Source organism: Gavialis gangeticus, unplaced genomic scaffold, assembly GCF_001723915.1.
Source record: "Gavialis gangeticus isolate Ggan-Ray unplaced genomic scaffold, GavGan_comp1, whole genome shotgun sequence".
In the NCBI taxonomy this organism is placed as follows: domain Eukaryota; kingdom Metazoa; phylum Chordata; order Crocodylia; family Gavialidae; genus Gavialis; species Gavialis gangeticus.
The window spans coordinates 40,598,908-40,617,606 of NW_017729026.1; the positions used below are offsets into that span (position 1 = coordinate 40,598,908).

General features: G+C 44.1%; 1 protein-coding gene across 7 annotated transcripts in view; it reads left to right on the forward strand.

The window, feature by feature from the left end:
- The first annotated feature begins 3,404 nt into the window (after nucleotides 1–3,404).
- Nucleotides 3,405–18,699, forward strand: part of USP45 (ubiquitin specific peptidase 45) — a 124,683-nt gene continuing 109,388 nt past the window's right edge. For 6 of the 7 annotated variants that reach the window (XM_019520170.1, XM_019520171.1, XM_019520173.1 and 3 more), the window contains exons 1-3: nucleotides 3,405–3,511; nucleotides 4,489–4,658; nucleotides 14,958–15,061. In XM_019520170.1, the coding sequence (XP_019375715.1) occupies nucleotides 3,412–3,511; nucleotides 4,489–4,658; nucleotides 14,958–15,061 (374 nt within the window). In that variant the 5' untranslated portion in view covers nucleotides 3,405–3,411. The remainder of the gene's footprint in view (nucleotides 3,512–4,488; nucleotides 4,659–14,957; nucleotides 15,062–18,699) is intronic. The other variant, XM_019520172.1, reaches the window with a different exon arrangement.

Sequence of the window (18,699 nt, forward strand, 5' to 3'; positions counted from 1 at the left end):
ATGGCATTGGCTATGATTTCCCAGGAAGTCAACCAAAAAAAAAACCTTAATAAAAATTAAATGCTGGCTTCCCAATGGGAGCCAGCATTTCTCACTGCCTCTGTGGTCCAGCCTCACAGCCTGCCCCGGGATGGTGCCTTCTAGTAGGGTGGCGCAAATGTTGGTTGGGGGGGCAGCTGCCCCCTTATGTCTCTATGCCAATCATTGCTGAGGGGTGGGGCTGCACAAAGGGCACCCAGGAGTCAAGATGGCAGCCACTTCCTTCCCCCTCCTTCTCCTAGAGTCTACCAATCAGTACCAAGGGCTGGGGCCACCGCAAAATAACCGTGAAATCAGCTCTTCAGGCTGTGACCAAGCCATGACAATTGGTTTCTCTTGGTGTGAATTAGGTAGGTCCCTATCAATAATGTCAACTATTCCATTCTTTGCCAATGGAGGTGAGAAAGGAAAGGGAATATTTTTATCATTAAGATCAATAGCAGTATATTTCAAAGTAGGAATGAAACAAAAAGCTTATCAGTGGACGTAGGAGATTGCCTAAGATAATTTTGGAACCATTGGCTATCCTCTTTGAGAACCCATGGAGGTTTGGTGATGCCCCAGATGACAGGAAAAGGGCAAATATAGTGCCCATCTTTAAGAAAGAGAAGAAGTAGGATCCAAAAAATTATAGATCAGTCAGCCTGATCTCAATACCTGGAAAAATTGTGGAGCAGGTCCTCAAGGAATCCATTGCGACGCACCTAGAAGAGAACAATGTAATCAGGAACAGCCAGCATGGATTCACCAAGAGCAAGTCATGCATGCCTGACCAAACTGATTTCCTTCTATGATAAAGTGACAGCTCTGTGGATGAGGGGGAGAGCAGTGGATGTGATGAAAGCCTTGCTAAAGCCAGGGTATGGCACTGGCTCCCACAAGGTTCTCATTAACAAGCTAAGGAAGTATAGATTAGTACTTTAAGGTGGATGCATAACTAGTTGGGTCATCATACTCAGCAACTAGCCCTCAATGACTCAATGTGTAGCTTGGAGGAGGTATAAAGTGGGGTTACCTGGGGTCTGTTCTGGGTCCGGTGTTGTTTAAAATCTTCATTAATGATTTGGATGATGGGATTGAATGTAAGCGTAGCACATTTTTGGATGGCACCAAGCTGTGTGGAATTTCAGACACTCTCAAGAGTAGGGCTAGGATCTAGAATGATCTCTATTGGAGAAATGGTCTATAGTCAGTCAGATGAGATAAGTGCTGTGCTTGGGCTGGGGAATGACTGGCTAGGTTGTAGTATCGCAGAGAAGGACCTAAGGGTTATGGTGGACCATAAGCTGAATATGAGCCAATCGTGTGCTCTTGTTGCAAAAAAGGCCAACAGCATCCTGAGTTGACAGGAGTGTCACTTACAAATCAGGGGAAGTGATTCTTTTACTCTCTTCAGCACTGGTGAGGCTCACCTGTAGTTCTGTGTCCAGTTTTGTGCCTCACACTTCAAGAAGGATGTGGACAGTTTGGAAAGAGTCCAGTGCTGAGTAACAAAAATGATCCAGGGCCTGGGAGTCAAGGGGAAAAGGCTGAAAGAACTAGGATTATTTAGTCTGGAGAAAAGAAGACTGAGGAGGGATTCAGTAACAGCTTTGAAATACCTGAAGGGTGATTATAGAGGGGATGGAGACAAACTTTTCTTCGTGGGCATAGTAGAGATGATTAGGAGGAACAGCCTCAAGCTATAGCATGGGAAATTTAGGCAGGAGATTAAGGAACAACTTTCTGACTATGAGGGTGGTCAAGCATTGGAAGAGGCTAACCAGGAATATGCATGCTTGGCAACTTTCAAAAGCAAATTAGACACTTGGTTGGGATTATTTAATAAGAGACACACCAGCCTGGAGCAGGAGGCTGGACTAGATGACCTTGTGAGATCCCTTCTGTCTCTGCTTTCCTGTGATCTTGTATATTACCACATTTACTTGAATATAAGGCAAGTTTTTTTTTCCCTCTGATCAGGGAAAAAAGCCTATCTCCTATTTGCATATGAAGTAGAGGGGGTAACAGGCAGCTGCTGTGGCTCTGACTCTGGCCCTGAGCCTGGAATTATATATATATACACACACATGCACACAAACACCTAGAGAATTATAACACATTTATAAATTTTCCATAAATGGAATTAATTATTGAGGGATCATCTTATATTCAGGGTCATTTTATACTCAAGTAAATATGGTATGTTTTAAGGTAGGTCTTTAACCAGGCATAGCTCAACTGCAGGAGATTGTAACTGATTTTATTTTCCTGAAAATGGGCTTAGCTTTCAAAGCTTTAGAAATGTGTATACTGCATGAGTGAGAATATCTATATGTTTTAGATGTGTGTGTGTGTTTCAAATGGCTTTTAAAAGGTGTGCATCTGTATTAGTGACCTGTTCCTAGGATGAGTACTAAGGAAACTGTACCACCACTGCTGTAAATCAGATTTTTCTAAATAGAAATTAGTGCTCAGAGATTTCAGCTGGAGGGGTAGTTCCTGTCACTGTTGCTTCATGGAAAATTCATCATGTCAGATATAGATCATAACCTATGTTGAAAGAGCAATCTGAAGAAATGCAAGATATTTATGTGGTAAAGTTCTGTGATGAATTTTTATCTGAAATTCATTAATTAATATCCTGATTTTAAAATAAGGAATTAGTGCTGCAAGTATGTGAAAGGGTATTGCCAGAAGTGATTTGTTGTGCAATCGGCCCCTTGAAAGCCCTCTACAGCTGTGTCCTGACAGAAGTGCACAGATGCAGAGCGCTTTAAAAGTGTCTAGTTGTGTGACAAATTAACCCTTATTTAATGAGGGTTCAGATGAAGGTGTTTCAAAGCGGAGCACCTTCATTAATTTCTGTTCAGCCCTGTGTGCAAGCTGGGTAGATCTTGCCTCCAGTCCACCTGCACTGCCACTCCAGTGCAGGCAGGGCAAACCCCAGATGGAGTTTCCCTTCCCTTTCCCCCCCTCATCCTGAAGACAGCACTGGAGTGGGGGAAGAAGGGAGGGGGGCTATGGGAGAGATGGGCAGAAGTGGTGCTAGTGAACTGTGGTGAGTACTCCATAGCAGCTTGATCTTTTTTTTCTTAGACAATTATGGGACTGCTGACTGTGTGGCTACACAATACATGTACTTCCAATTTTATCATATCATTTCTGTGTGCGCACATTTCTGAGATGTTCATATTTTTCAGTGCAAAGGAGCTGAAGCTAGTTGAAAACTAAGCAAAAATATAATAAACACTATATATAATCTGTGAATTATTGAATGTGAGTACTTGACTTGCTACCCCTATGCTTTCAGAGTTCAGACCTTAAAATTGTTTGAAATATAAAGGAGATAAAATAATATTTATTTTCCTCTCCTTTCCCAGTAATTAACAGATGCGGGTGAAAGATCCATCAAGGGCTAACCCTGAGAAAACCAAGAGAAACAAAAGGCCTAATAAGCCACAGGATGAAGACTCTTCAGATGACATTGCAGGTAAATTATGCAATATTTGTGTAATATTTGACCATCAAACCTAAGGATAGAAAATAATGTCCATATGCTTTTTATTAGTCAGCAAAGCAGGAGATGCATGTGGAAACAGTGAAATGTTGGTCAGATTTAGTAACAGAGATGGTTACAAACAAATATCCCTGGCTTGCTGAGTTGTCATTATACTGTGCTTGGTAAATTGGTGCAAATACTAATGAACATGAGGCTGTGTTCACGGTTAAAGGAAATACTTGTTGTGAAGGTGGAGGTGCAGTGAATTAGACAATGAGGTCTTTTTTAAGGTAGGAGAGGTTGGGCATGCTGCTGTTGATGTCAACAAAACTAGATTTTAGGTAATGGTAACAGTCTTGACATGGTTGCTAAATATATTTGTTCTTAGATGTATCTTTTTATGGCGGTGTTACATTCTTCTTGATTTTGGGGTCTTTATTAGTTGGGAGAGTGGCTAATTGTTAGAGGGAACAATAACATCCTTCAGAAGCAGGTACAAATAGATGCCATTTTCCGGATGTAATTTATCTTACCCTTCAAAAATACCATAGTTTGTAAGGCATAGTTTATGTAACTATAAAATATATTAGCTTGCTGGTAACTAGCATTTTTTTTTAATGTTGATGGCAGGCAACAGTTTTTTTTATCAGTCAGTTCTAATAGTTGCCTGCAGAGTAATATTTGTATTCAGCTTTTGAGCTGGGCAGGGGTTTGTGAGTACAGCTTCTGAAAGCATTTAAGGTGTATCTAGATGCTTGGTATAGTTTCTGAGTAAATGCATTTTTACAATGATCACTGATCCGCAGAAAAGAGTGTATAAAGTATGAATATTGTGCTTTTAAAGCCCTTGAAACCTTGCCAATATACTTAGATGTCAGAAACTGGCCTTTTAAAGTAAGTAAGTAAGTAAATAAATAAATATTGCTTTTAATAGCATGGCTAATGCACTTTTATCTCTTACTTTGTAGGCTTAACCTGCCAACATGTAAGTCAAGCAGTGGATGTACATCTTGTAAAGCGGGCAGTAGCTCAGAATGTTTGGTCAATATGTTCAGAATGTTTGAAGGAGAGGCGAATAAGCGACAGTGAACAAGTAATGCCTTCTGATATATGGCTGTGCCTCAAATGTGGTTCTCAGGTAAGCAAACCTGCATTGTAAATTTATAGCAAGATGCAGATCTTTATCACATGAGAAGGTACCCTAGTGCAAATCCTTATTCTGCACAGAACTTTATTGGCTTCAGTAGAAATAAATATATATTTAAGCCTTCAACTGGGGATCCATGTGTTTTTGGGGATTTTTGTCTTTAAATTCCTTTATGGAATTGGGGTCAAGAATTCTTGATTTTATGATGTCTTGTTTTTCTCTAAGTATTGTCACTGAAGATCCCCTCTGTATTAGAATTTAAAATGCTTTGGACAGTTCTGGCTTTTGGAGGCTGTGAGGATTTATCTTTGATCTATGGAAACTTTCTGTGCAGAACTTCAAAGGAGGACTACCTGCCACCTTACCTTCCAGTGTATGCTTTATTCGAGGGGTGGGCAAAATGTGGCCTGGGAGCCAGATGTGGCCCGCCAGGCCATTCTATCCAGCCCTCAGGGCCCCTAAAACATTTAGAAAATTAATATTAATCTGCCCTGAGCTGCCTGTCATGCGACCCTCGATGGCTTGCCAAAACTCAGTAAGTGGCCTTCTGCCCAAAATAATTGATCGCCCCTGCTCTATTCCTTCTAAATGTTGGAGCAACAGTTCAGAACTTCTGATCTCTTGACCTTTAACTTGCTGATGTTTTTTTCTCTACCTTCCCCCTCCACTCCCTATAATAGAGAGAGGTTATTTTGTACAAATTGGAAGGTAGCTTTGCTATAGAGTTTCTTTCTTCTTCCACTCCTAATAATAATAATAATAGTAAAGATCTCCTGGTTGGAAGCTTCAATACCATGAACTGGCTTTCCTGATAAATGAATAAACCGTCATAATGTTTGCCTTGTCTCTCTCCCTTGCTTGCAGAGAAAGTCCTTACAACTGCTGAAGCAGACTTAGAACAAGTTCTGGACCCTGTCCCTGGCTTTTAAAGTGCATGAAACATATTTTGAAACAGCCAGGTAGCTTGGAGGGAGGTTGCATACTTAGCTTTTGCCAACAACTGCCCAACCATTATTTTTAGTAAGGCATTCCACAATTATCTTAGACCTCTCATAGGTTACATCACCAGAATGAGGAGAACTGATTTCTTCCTAACATTTATGTAAATGGATTCCATTTCTTAGAGAAGAAAACTATTAGTACTGGACTCCATGACTTATCTTCATGAATTCTTATTGTTAAAATATGTAGAACTGTGAGCAGGAGGCACGTCTACATTTAATCAAACATATGCACTTGATCTGACCGCAAATTGTCATAGATTTCATCGGCATTAGGGCTGGAAGGGGCCTCAGAAGATCATCAAGTCCAGCCCCCTGCCCCAGGGGCTGGAAGTCAGCTGGGGTCACAGGATCCCAGCAAGATAAACATCCAATTTTCCCTTGAAGGTGTTCAGAGAAGGTGCTTGCACCACCTGCAATGGCAGGCTATTCCAGACCTTGGGGGCTCAGACAGTAAAGAAATTCTTCCTTATGTCCAGCCTGAAACAGTCTTGCAGGACTTTATAACCTTTCGACCTTGTTGTCCCTTGGGGGCCTCCGGTGAACAAATGTTCCCTCAGATCCTGGTGAACACCCCTGATAAACTTATGCGTGGCCATCAGATTGCCCCTCAGCCTGCACTTTTCCAGGCTAAAGAGCCTCATAGATCTCAGCCTGTTGTTGTAAGGTCTGTTTTCCTGACCTCTGATCATGCACGTGGCTCTTCTCTGGACTCTCTCAAGGTTCTCCACATCCTTTTTGAATTGTGGAGCCCAAAACTGGATGCAGTACTCCAGCTGCTGCCTCATCAAGGCCGAGTACAATGGGAGAATGCCGTCCTGGGATTTGCTTGAGAAGCATCTATGGATGCAAGCCAGCGTTTTGCTCGCTTTACTAGCCGCAGCATCACATTGAAGGCTCATGCTCATCTTGTGGTCAATCATGACCCCCAAGTCTCTTTCATCTGTAGTGCTAGCCAGCGTAGCTTATAAGGATGCTGCAGATTTTTCCTCCCAAGGTGGAGAACCTTGCGTTTTTCGGTGTTAAACTCCATCAGGTTCTTGTCCACCCATTTCCTGAGCCTGTCAAGGTCAGCATGGATCGCCCTCCTGTCCTCAGGTGTGGATGCTTTACCCCAAAGTTTGGTATAATTGGTGAACTTGGCCAGTCCACTTCTGACACCAATGTCCTCATCATTAAGGAAGATGTTGAACAATATAGGCACAAGGACAGAGCCTTGAGGAACCCCACTGCTCTACTTGAGCATCATACTTCAGGGTAGGTTTATCTCTGAACCATGTTACCCAGCTTATGTTTCATTAAGGCAGGGCTGGGCAATTATTTGGGTCTGCAGGCCACATAGGCAGTTCTGAGGAGCTACCATTGACTGGACACCACCCCTCTCCCCGGAACAGCTTGGAGCCTACATGCTCTGTGGCTCTTCCCCACCACCGCCAACACTGCACAGCCCCAGCTTTGATCCAGGCCTGCCCCGTGCCAGCTCTGGACTCACCCTGGCCAGAGTGGACCAGCCGGAACCCACGTGCACAACCCCACCCTTGCCCGCCCCATGCCTGCTCTAAATCACCTACCCACACTGAGCTTCTGCACAGCATAGGGGAAAAGCGGCCCCTCCCCCTCACTGCTGCTTGGTCCTTCTTGGTGAAGCTGCCCAGAGCCTATGCCTGGGCTGCCCTGTAGCTCCTTTCCACCACTGTTACCATCACCTCCAGGCCATACAGCAGGGCAGCGGTGGCAGTGCAGAGGAACCGCAGGGCAGCTCAGGCATGGGCTCCGGGTGGCTTCAGCAAAAAGAGCCTGACAGCAGTGAAGGGGACAGGCTGCATTTCCTCTGTACTGGGCAGCAACTTCTGCCAGCTGCCTCTGCTGCTCCTCAACAGGGGCAGGCGAGTCCAGAGCAGGTGCAGGGATGGCTGGGGTCAGAGTTGTATGTGCAAGTCCACCAATACCATGGGGCTGGGGCCATCAGAGGTGGCAGCTGGAAGATGCTGCTGCAGCCTAGGCTGCCTAGAAAGGCAGTCCAGCTGTGGAGCCACCCCAGCCCTGCTGTGTGCCCAGAGGGTGGCGGGGTGCACCACAGGCCAGATGGTGCCTGGGCTAGGCGAGACTGAGAGACCCGCTGTGGGTCAGACAAAGTCCATCCTGCAGGCCATGTTTTGCTCACCCGTGTTACAGTGTGGCCACACTCCACAGATGAGCTGTCCAAGTTACCCCTTGAATATCTCAGGATGCAGTGTTCCCTCCTCCCACCCACCTATGTGGACTAACTTTTCACCCACTGAACTGCAGAAAAGGACCTGGGGGTTACAGTGGACAATAAGATGAATATGAGCCAGCAGTGTGCACTTGCTGCCAAGAAGGCTAATAGCATGCTGGGTTGTATTGGTAGGTGTGTTGCCAGTAGGTCAAGGGAAATGATTATTCTCCTCTGTTCAGCGCTGGTGATGCCACATCTGGAGTACTGTGTTCAGTTTTGGTCCCCCACTACAGAAAGAATGTGAACAAATTGTAAAGCATCCAGCAGAGGGCAACAAACATTGTGAAGGGGTTGGGGGACATGACTAATGAGGAAAGACTGGGCTTGTTTAGTGTAGAGAAGAGAATCATAGAATCAATGAGTCGGAAGGGACCTAGACAGATCATCTAGTCTGACCCCCCACCATGGGCAGGAAGGAGCACTGGGGGTGGCAGGGGTCACAAGACCCCAGCCAGGTGCCTATCCAGTCTCCTCTTGAAGATCTCCAGGGAAGGTGAGAGCACCACCTCTCTGGGAAGCCTATTCCAGGCTCTGGCCACCCTTACAGTGAAGTAGTTCTTCCTAATATCTAACCTAAACCTATCCTCCCTCAGCTTGTGGCCATTGTTCCTGGTGACTCCAAGGGGGGCCCTGGTGAACAGACTTTCCCCGAGTCCCTGCTGCTGGCCCCTGATAAGGTTGTAGGCAGCCACAAGATCCCCCCTCAGTCTCCTCTTGTGGAGACTGAAGAGATTCAGGTCCCTCAGCCTCTTCTCATAGGGCTGGCCACGGAGGCCCTCAACCATACGAGTGGCCCTCCTCTGGACCCTCTCCAGGTTCTCCACGTCCTTCTTGAAGTGCGGCGCCCAGAACTGGACACAGTACTCCAGCTGCGGCCTGACCAGCACCGCATAGAGGGGGAGCAAGACCTCTCTGGACCTGTTAGTGATGCCCCTGTTGATGCATGACAGGGTGCGGTTGGCTCTGCCTATTGCTTCGTCGCATTGGCGACTCATATTCATCCTGGAGTCAATCATGACTCCAAGATCCCTCTCTGCCTCTGTGCTGCTGAGAGGGTCAGCCCCTAACCTATAACCATAATGCTGGTTCCCTCTCCCCAGGTGCAGCACCCTGCACTTGTCCTTGTTGAACCGCATCCTGTTCAGATCCACCCACTTCTCTAACCTATCCAGGTCTGCCTGGATGCGGTCCCTGCTTGCCGGTGTATTCACTTTACCCCACAGCTTGGTGTCATCAGCTGTGGGGTAAGAAGACTGAGGTGGGATTTAATAGCAGCCTTCAACTATGTGAAAGCTCAAAAGAGGATGGAATTAAACTGTTCTCAGTCTTGGCCGATGACAGAACAAGGAACAACAGTCTCAAGATACAGCAAGGGAAGTTTAGGTTAAGTATTAGGAAGAATTTTCTCACTAAGAGAGTAGTAAAACACTGGAACAGGTTACCCAGAATGGTGGTGGAAGCTCCATCCGTGGAGGTTTTCAAAGCCTGGCTAGACAAACCCTTGGCTGGGATTGTCTAGTTGGCGCTGGTCCTGCCTTGAGCAGAGGGTTGGACTAGATGATCTTCTGAGGTCCCTTCCAACCCTAACTTTCTATGATTTCATGAACTCTATGGCCTAGGGGAGTGGTTCTGGCACTAACACAACCTCTCTTCCCTCCCCCAGGGGTGTGACCTTCCCACCCCCAGGAGTACAACCCTGTGCAGAGCACATGGCAGCTATCCAGGTTGCAAGAAACAGACAGATCTAGGAGTGGGGGTCTCTGAGAGGTGTGGGGGGGGAACAAGGGAGGAGGCCATATTGGGTTGCCATGAGTTGAGGCCTTCTTTCTGGGACAGAGGCAGTAGCTCCCCAAAATATGCCTCCCCTCACTGTCCCCACCTCCAAGCCACCCCAGGAAGCACAACCAGCATCCCCATACCCCAATTCCAAATCCCACTATATTAAAACATGAGACCTTCTTTAATTTACTTACTCTTTCTTTTTAAATTCTTTTTTTACTTCTTTTTATTGTAACCTTCAGTGGCTGATTTCTTGCATTTTACCTCCCTTCCTCTACACCCATTTCCTTTCCACCTCCCATTTCATTACCCACCCCATTCTATTAACTCTCCACCTCCCAAGTTCATGTTTCTGACCCCTCCAACCCATCTCTCACACACCCCCACCTAGAGAAGGAATAGAAGCCTGTCCTGGCTCACCAGTCCTGTAGTGGCAATTCACAGCTGTACTATTCATCAGGCCCCTGGCCACCAGCCTTCTAGTGGCAAGTCACAGCTGTATATGTAGGGGGCAGTCAGAGAAGGTTTTTAACCTTAAGGTGCAACTGCTCCATACTTCAGCTAGTGCTAACACCAGTCAGCATTTGAGCAGCTCACAGTGCAGTATGTAACAGGTTCCTTTGTAATTAGGTATTTCCTTTTTGCTCAATAGACAATTCAACTGTTTAAATATATATAAAAAAAGGCATTCATCTCTTCTTATAAGTATACTATTTGGTCATAAAAACCCTAAATAACTGTTCTCAGTTATGGATATTTAAGGTAAAGTTTTCTTTCTGACTTTAAGAAGAAAAAATACACGTAAAACACTCTTTACTAAGCATAGTTCATATACCCTCACCCTAGGTTATAGATTTAATTAATGTAATGTTCCTATGTTGTTTTTTCTCAGCATGCTTCCTTACTTTGACTGAAAGGTGACAGAGGCAAAGTTGTGTTTTTGAGATTTTTGGAGTAAAAATGTGCAAAAATAATTATTTTATGGAAAGTTTTACAAGAAAATCTTTTCACAAATCATGTTGAAAATTAATCCTTCTTCAGTTAAGAAGAAAAAGATGTCAGAATGTAAAGAGAAATGGGGAGTGACTCTATTCCCTTACTGTTTTGGTGCCAAGTACAACAAACACCCACATCCTGGTCCGAAAGAAGATAAGGGCGTATTCTAGGCCCAGGGTGAAATCCTGAGCCAGGGAAGTTAATGCAACAACTCCATTGATTTCAACAGGCTCAGGATTCTACCCCTTGTCTGCATGTACTCCATAGCTATTTCTTTCTTCAATCTTGCTCTTCTCAGCTGACAAGAGGGCACAGAAAGATTGCTGGTTCACTCTCCTATCTATTGTATAAGTCTCTTTTGATACATTAAGACTTTGATTCTGCATCAGGATGTGCTAGTGCAGACCTCTATGCCTGTGAGTTCCACTCAGGTCCAAGTAAAGGAGAAAAGTTAATGTCTGAGTTACAACTGTGTTGGACATGATACAACACAACTGTTTAACCTGATAATTGAAGCATCATACATCAGCATATTTGCTTCCCAGTAATGAATTAATTGTTTCAACATCTGAAACGTACCAATTCAGAAGTGTGTTTAGGCAGTCTTTTAGAAAATATTCACAAAATCATCTTCTAATGCTTTTTGCTTATATTTGGCTAGTGTAATGAAGAAACACAAACTATATTTTAAGATTTTGATACTTTTTACTTGAGCATCATAGTTCTTTCTGGACGTACCTTCTGTTTTGAGTATTAGTGAAGATTATAATACTGTATTTACTCAAATATATGATGACCCTGATTATAAGCCAACCCCCCAGTAATTAGATTTTGTATATGTTAAATGTATAAATTCACTGTAATTTTCAAGGTATAACATTTCATTATTGGAGGTTTGTCTCAAATTTGTCCTTTCCCACTGCTACAGCAGGAAAAATAAATTTGCCCTCTGCCGCATCAACTTGTTCCCCCTGCAGCCCCTTCCTCCACCTCCTTACTGTGAGATCCAGTACTCCCTGAGCACATGGACGCATGGAGCAAATTGGGAAATAAATGTAGTTGTAGTAATTTGCATCTAGTATCCATATACTTAGTTCATCCAGAATTGATACAGTTGACCTTTTTTGAAACTGGCACATTTTACCACAGGTATTCCATAAACACACTTTTAAATAGCACTTTGCTACCTAATTATATATAGAACAAACAGTGCATGATAGCATGATATTAGTCTAAAGCTAAAAGGCTCATGTTTTACCATATAGTTCATTGTACTGGCCCCCAGCATAGTCAACAGCATTTCAAACCATGGTGACTCCACAGTTCAGCACTGCTCAGTATGTGTGTATATACTACAGATACCCCCCATAAAAGATCCATGTGCTCCCCTCTCATGACTAGAACTGGGTGTTCTTGTCATGAGTCCTGGGATCCTCTAAAAATGTATATGTAAATGAGGTGCAGAGCCACCTGGTCTGGATCCACCTTATGGAGGGCCAGGCCATACTAATCATATGCCACAGTCTTAGAGAAGGGATGACAGATGGATTCTGGGTGAATGGTTTGGGACCCTGTTTGGTGACATATGCTAGACATTTAAGGCTGGTGAAGAAACAGGAATAACTGGCAATGGAAATGAAAGGCACAGCTCAGCTATGGGAGTAGAGGAAGTTGGTAGTCAATGTTACGGCTCACCATGACTTGAACAAGAGTTGGCACTGATGGGAACTGCACTTAATGGGCATAAGCCTATATTTTATTCAGATCAGTTGTACTAACTTACCCTTATGGTAGGTTCCCATCAGCTTGTAGTTTATAGTCATGGTCAGTGTTAGCTGTATTTAATCAACTTCATGGTTGCTTTCTGTTGCTGAGCACAAGCTGCTTTTAGCAGCAGTTTAAAGATAGACAGTATCATTAATGTGGTTTTCTTTTATGTGAATGTAAGACCAGGGACATTTTCCCCCAATGCTGATTGTGGGGAAAAACTTTGTCTTGTATTTGAGTAAATATGGCAATTGAAAGAATATAGGCTACTTTGAGCCTTTCTGATTAGGGCAGGATGTGAACCTAAATAATAATAATATAGAATATGGGCCCCTAATTCTGAGTGAGATTTGCAAACCCCCATCTACCTGTGTAGACACCAGAGAGTCTGTAGGCCTCCATTTTGGTCAGTAGAGTTACTTGGGTACCTAAAATTATTCTACTGTATGCATCCAAAAACTTAGCTGAGCAGGCTGTCTAGATATCTACCTTGGACCAAAATCTGTTTGGGATTCATGGAGTGGGCATCACTGGGACTAAGTCACTAAGGGGGCAGATCAAGTAGGTGTGTTTGGAGTGTGTTTAATACATTATAACAGCATTGAATTTATCACAAAACACAGCGGCCATAACTGTTTCATTAAAAAATATGGCCAGTGGTTGTAGTATCCAAATTTTATGTGGTAACTTAATGGCTAGAACATTTCCCTGGAAGACGGAGACCCACTTTCAAATCCCTCCTTAGCTTGAGCGGGTTCAAACATACAGTTCTCACCTTTCAGGATAGTGCCCTAATCACTAGGAAATGGATTAGGGTGAGTGGAGACAGTCTACAGCCCTCCTAATTCTAAATGAGAATTTAAGTTTCATGGGACCAGAACAGAAGCCAGCAAGAAGGAGCATGACTCTAGGCTAGTGATGATGGCAGCCTGTGGTGGCAGGGGAGAACTATGTCCTGGGTCTTGTTCCTAACAGTGTTTACTGTTTTATTCAGTGGTGGATTCAAGATGCTCCAGACCTGGAAGCAAGGATCGGAACCCATGACTTTCTTTTCAGGGAACTGTCCGCAGGCGTAGAGAGTCATGCTCCTTCTTGCACGTGCTCTTACTCTTGCTTTTATGCTCTCTTGCATGCACGCTGTCTTTCTCTCCCATTTGTATTTGCATTCCTTCTATCCAGTTTCACAACTTCAACAGGAGGATGCTGAGGGAAATGCCAACATCTCATCCAGATCTCTAGCGCTCTCCTAGAAGTTGGTCGCTTTCTTTGAATCTGATTAGGCTGAGGAGTACATAGAATCTAGGTCTCCAACTTTCTAGGCAAGCACTCTAATGCATAGATTGGACTTCTCCTCCTCGTTGGCAGCCATGCTTTGAAAGAAAAGTGTGATCCAGTTGTTCATACTTAAAGACATAATTTAGGTTCCTATGACTAAAATGGGGTTCCAGGTCATGCATTCTAGTTTCACGTTCAGAGCTTTAGGTAGGCCCCCAAGTCTATGGCAGGTGGGATTTCTGATCAACCCATTTTTTGGAGTTTCCTCCTTACTAGGCTAGGTGTGTTGGCTGTTTTTAATTTTTTTCCCCAAAGCATTGTAGTACCTGGGTCTCCATGCATTGATAGAAAATGTGGACACTTAATGTGGGTTTGTGAATTCCACTCCAGAAACTAGGTGCCTAAAAGAAGGCAAGGCAGAGTGTCATCTTATAGACTAGGGACGATCAACCTCCAGCCCCCGGGTTAAATGTAGCTTGTGGAGTTATAGCATCTGCCTCATGGAATTGGGAAATTTGACACCAGGAAAGCAGTGGCAAATAATGTCACCACTCTCACCCACTGCCAAATTTCCAAGCCCTGAATGGCAGATAGGAGCCAGGCCATACTCCCTTCCTCTCACTGGATCAGAGCTGGGCCATGTTTCTTCCCACCATGTGACTGGATCTGGGCTGGGCTGCCCCCCAGCTCCCCCTGCACACAGGATGGGGCCTCTCTGTGTTCCCCTCAGGCACTGGATCAGGACCACCAGTCAGATCAAGCCCATGGATGGACTGGGCACTGCCCCTCCGACCTGCCAGGCAAAAAGTTTGAGCACCACTGTTACAGACTAATTTAGCGAGGCATAAGTTTTCATAAGTGACAGCTTACTTTGTCAGGTTCCTTCTTCATCATAGTATCTGTAAGCTATTCCTTATACGAGCTTATGCCTCTCTGAATTCATTAGTCTAAGCTGCTACTCTGCCTTCTATCTGACTTCAGCCTAATATAGCTAACTACTTCTCCCTAGGTGCCTAAAAGTTTAGCATGACACTGCTGAGCTTTGTCAAACCTTTGTGTCCTGTTATGGATTTGATCTTTAGTGCAAACTGTTTTCCTATGCAGATGCCAGTCAGTGAATTCAAAAGAACTTTGCTTTGAAGAAATAGCTGTACTTTTCTTGAAAAACAAATTTATACATGAGATATAATATTTTTTTCATGCTCCCATTTTCAGGGCTGCAGTCAAAACTCAGAAGACCAGCATTCTCTGAAACACTTTCAGACATCACGCACAGAGCCTCATTGCATTGTGGTAAATCTCAGCACATGGATCATATGGTAAGATTGTGTAGCGGGTGTTTGTATATGTAAATCTGAATGATATACATTTCTCTGTTAAATAAACATTTCAGCTTAAATAAAACGCTGTTCATCATAGCTATCTGTGTAATTTCTTCTCAGAAACATGTCATATCATTCTGTATGAAGAAAAGGAAGGGTCTTTGAAGATTAGAAGTTCTTTCTTGTATCTCCTTTAGTCCTCAGAACTATGCAGTGGTCTTTAGGCTCCTGAGATCAGTCAGAAACAAAGTACATTCAGTTCCAGTCTCTTTGGTTCATGGGAATGAGATCTACCTTACTTTTCTTTCTTCCTCCTTCCCGCTTTTCATTTCATACCAAAAATGGACCTCTTTCCATTGTACAGCATTCTTCTGCAACCTGCACATTTCTTCAGCATGGAGTATATGTAGCACTGTTCCATTAATGTGTGTTTATGAGCCCAGCCTGTAAAACTGGAAGATCCTGATAATACTGTCAGATTATAGCTAAGTGGTGAATCAAAAAGAGGTAATAAATGCAACTCTATGCAGATATTTAAACTGGAGTATTTTAATAATAGTTTTTTTCCCTTTATGCTTTTTCTAGTGAGGACATTGCAGCTTTTTCTTGCCAGTTTCATACCATTAGTTAGCCCTTCAGGATATGGCTTTTTTCTGATGGAAAAATACATTGCATGCCTTCTTCTGAAACACCAAGGCCACCTTTTTGGCACATGTCACAAATTAGCCCTTCAGCCTCCCCAAGTGCCACTATGATCCCCTTCTCCTCAAGTTGTTATTCTGTTTTCTATTCCCAGCCCTATTGTCCCTACCTGATCTATTGTTCCTTCCTCTTCCTTCTCTGTGCTCCCTGTCCAGCTTGCTGCTTTGCTTTCTGATTCTCACCCTGTCTACCACTGTGTTGCCAGTCCTCCCTCCAGTCTGCCACATGCCACACACATAAAGGCCACATGTGTCATTTGAGGCACCCATGCTGTAGGTTGGCTACCACTGTTCTAAAACAGGGCTTTCCGAGTTCTGGGTAGTCGGGGGCTGCATGCTACGAGGGCTGCACACCTGGGGTCTTTATGCCACACAGGCAGGCAGGCACTCCACCCAACTCTCCCCTACTGTGCAGCACAGGCAGCCCAGCTCCCCCCTCTGTACACACAGCACTCCCTCTCCCACCACCTCCCTGCAGTGGGGGCAGCTGGGCTCATGGGCTGCTTGGACTCTCCAGCCCTCTCCCAGCCAGTAGGGTAGAAGCAATGGGAAGCAGGGGGAAGTGGTGGACAGGTGGGAGCTTGTGGGCTGCATACTAACCCTTCAGGGCCACACAGCTTGAGGCTGCCAGTTGGACAGCCCTGTTCTAGAAGAAAAAGTGTTAGTCTTTTTTATGAAAGGCAGTAAAGACAACAGGCCAGTTACATTAAATCATATCTACTATTAGAGATTTTGTTCTCTATTCACACTTCATTGTAAGCGGCATCACACTAAACTTGATTAATTTTCTGTATTAGATTGGTTAGAACATTATGTTTCTGGAATGGTTACTTGTTACTTTGACTTGCACACAGAATAGAGTTTTGTAATGTCCCCCATATTGCCACAAGAAAGGATACCAACCACTTAGATTGGGGGTTGGCAGCCTTTTGCTGGCCATGGCTACGGGTTGGAAGTCTCTGTCCCTCAGCTCCCTTGCCCATCAGCAGCCAGCTGCCTGCACTCGCCTTGGCCACAGATACCCAACCGCCCTGCAGTAAGGGCACAGATGCTGCAGAGCAGCAGGCTGCACAGTGGAGAGAAGCGGCTCCATGCCACCAATCCTTCATGCTGGCTCAGACCTCTTTATGGGTCAGATCCAGCGTGCACGCTGGAGATTACTGACCTCTGGCTTAGACACAGCTCTGCGGAACTGACTGGTCTTGGCCATAGTGTTTGTTCTCTTTTTTGCTTCTAGCTTCTAAATTCAATTCAAAGCAGCAAGTAAATAAATACATAGATTTCTACCAGAATATACATTTTCTATGTTAGTAATTGCTTTGGTTATCTATTAAATGTTTTGTTGTGAAAATTAAGGTAAAGGTGAAATAAGTCCATGAGACAGTTTTGCTACCAGAATGTAATGCACATAAATGAAAAGGCATGAGAACCTCTGACATAAGATATGTGAATATAACCTTTAACAATAATCAAGTAGTTTTTCCCTTTTCCCCAATTTAAGTATGAAACTAGCAGTACTAAGATTTGACATGAGTCATTTACAATGATAAAGGAAAGTAACATTGAAAATACTATTTAAGGGGAGGTTTTTTGCTTTGTTTTGTTGGGGCAGAAAATAGACAAAATGGAAATGGATGAAAGCATGGATATTGTTATATCTTTTGTAAAACAGTGTTTGCATACAGTAGGTATGAACTATTCCAACCAGGAGATCTTATAACATTTTCAGCTCTCCTATGAAATACAAATTCTCATTTCCACCTAGGAGAAATTTTATAATCTTTCATTCTCCTATGCCTGAGGAAGGGTGTGTGTCCCTGAAAGCTTGCAAATAAAGAATTTTTTTTGCAGATATATAGTTTGACTTGCACACAGAATAGAGTTTTGTAATGTCCCCCATATTGCCACAAGAAAGGATGCCAACCACTTAGATTAGGGGTTGGCAGCCTTTTGCTGGCCATGGCTATGGGTTGGAAGTCTCTGCCTCTCAGCTGCCTTGCCCATCAGCAGCCAGCTGCCTGCACTCACCTTGGCCACAGATACTCAACCGCCCTGCAGTAAGGGTGCAGATGCTGCAGAGCAGCAGACTTCACAGTGGAGGGAAGCAGCTCCATGCCACCAATCCATGCTGGTGATCATCACCTGCTGCAAGTCACCATCCAGTGCAAAGAAGGGAAGGAAGGGGGTAGCGGATTAAACAAAACTGAATCCAAAATCATTCATTTTACATCAAACACTAAAGATCATCAATCTCAGACTCCAGTTGAGCAAGGGAAAAGTCTGGCCACTAGTCAGAGATTTAAATAGTCTTTCAGGCAGCCACCGCTTCAAAGAAGACGGCCAGTTGGGCTACAAACAGATGTTGCATTTGACCCAGGACAAAGTGCAATCATTCAGACATCTACAAAACTGTTGTCCTAAGGTAAAAGGTACATGGGATAAGAAGTGCTAAGTTTGTCTTTGAACATTGCAACGTGTGTTTGAATGGCTGTTGAATCAACGGCAGGAAAGCAGCAGTGCATTCAGCCGCTCACTAAACCCTGGCTGGAAGGGGGATGTACAATACATGTCAATCCCGGGATGTTTCTGTTCTGGGACAAATACAGGTGCACAACTTGTCCCAAGACAAATGCAACATCTGTTCCTAGCCTTAGATAGGTCATCCCAGGATATGTAAGCTCAGGTTACTCTGGGCTTTAGGGAACAAGAGCTTAAATTACAACTGGAAAGGAAAAAGACAGAACTGCATAGACTTTGCATTGATGCCAGGGGCCTGCAGTACCCCAGCTCTGTCAGGGGTTGGGTAGCCAAGGATTTCCTATGGAAAATCCTTAGACTGGGCATTGTGAATTTTTCTGTGCATCTCTCCCTCGTCCTCTGTAAAGGCATGGTATTCATTTTGGGTATGCTAGAATTAGATCAAATGAAAGGGTG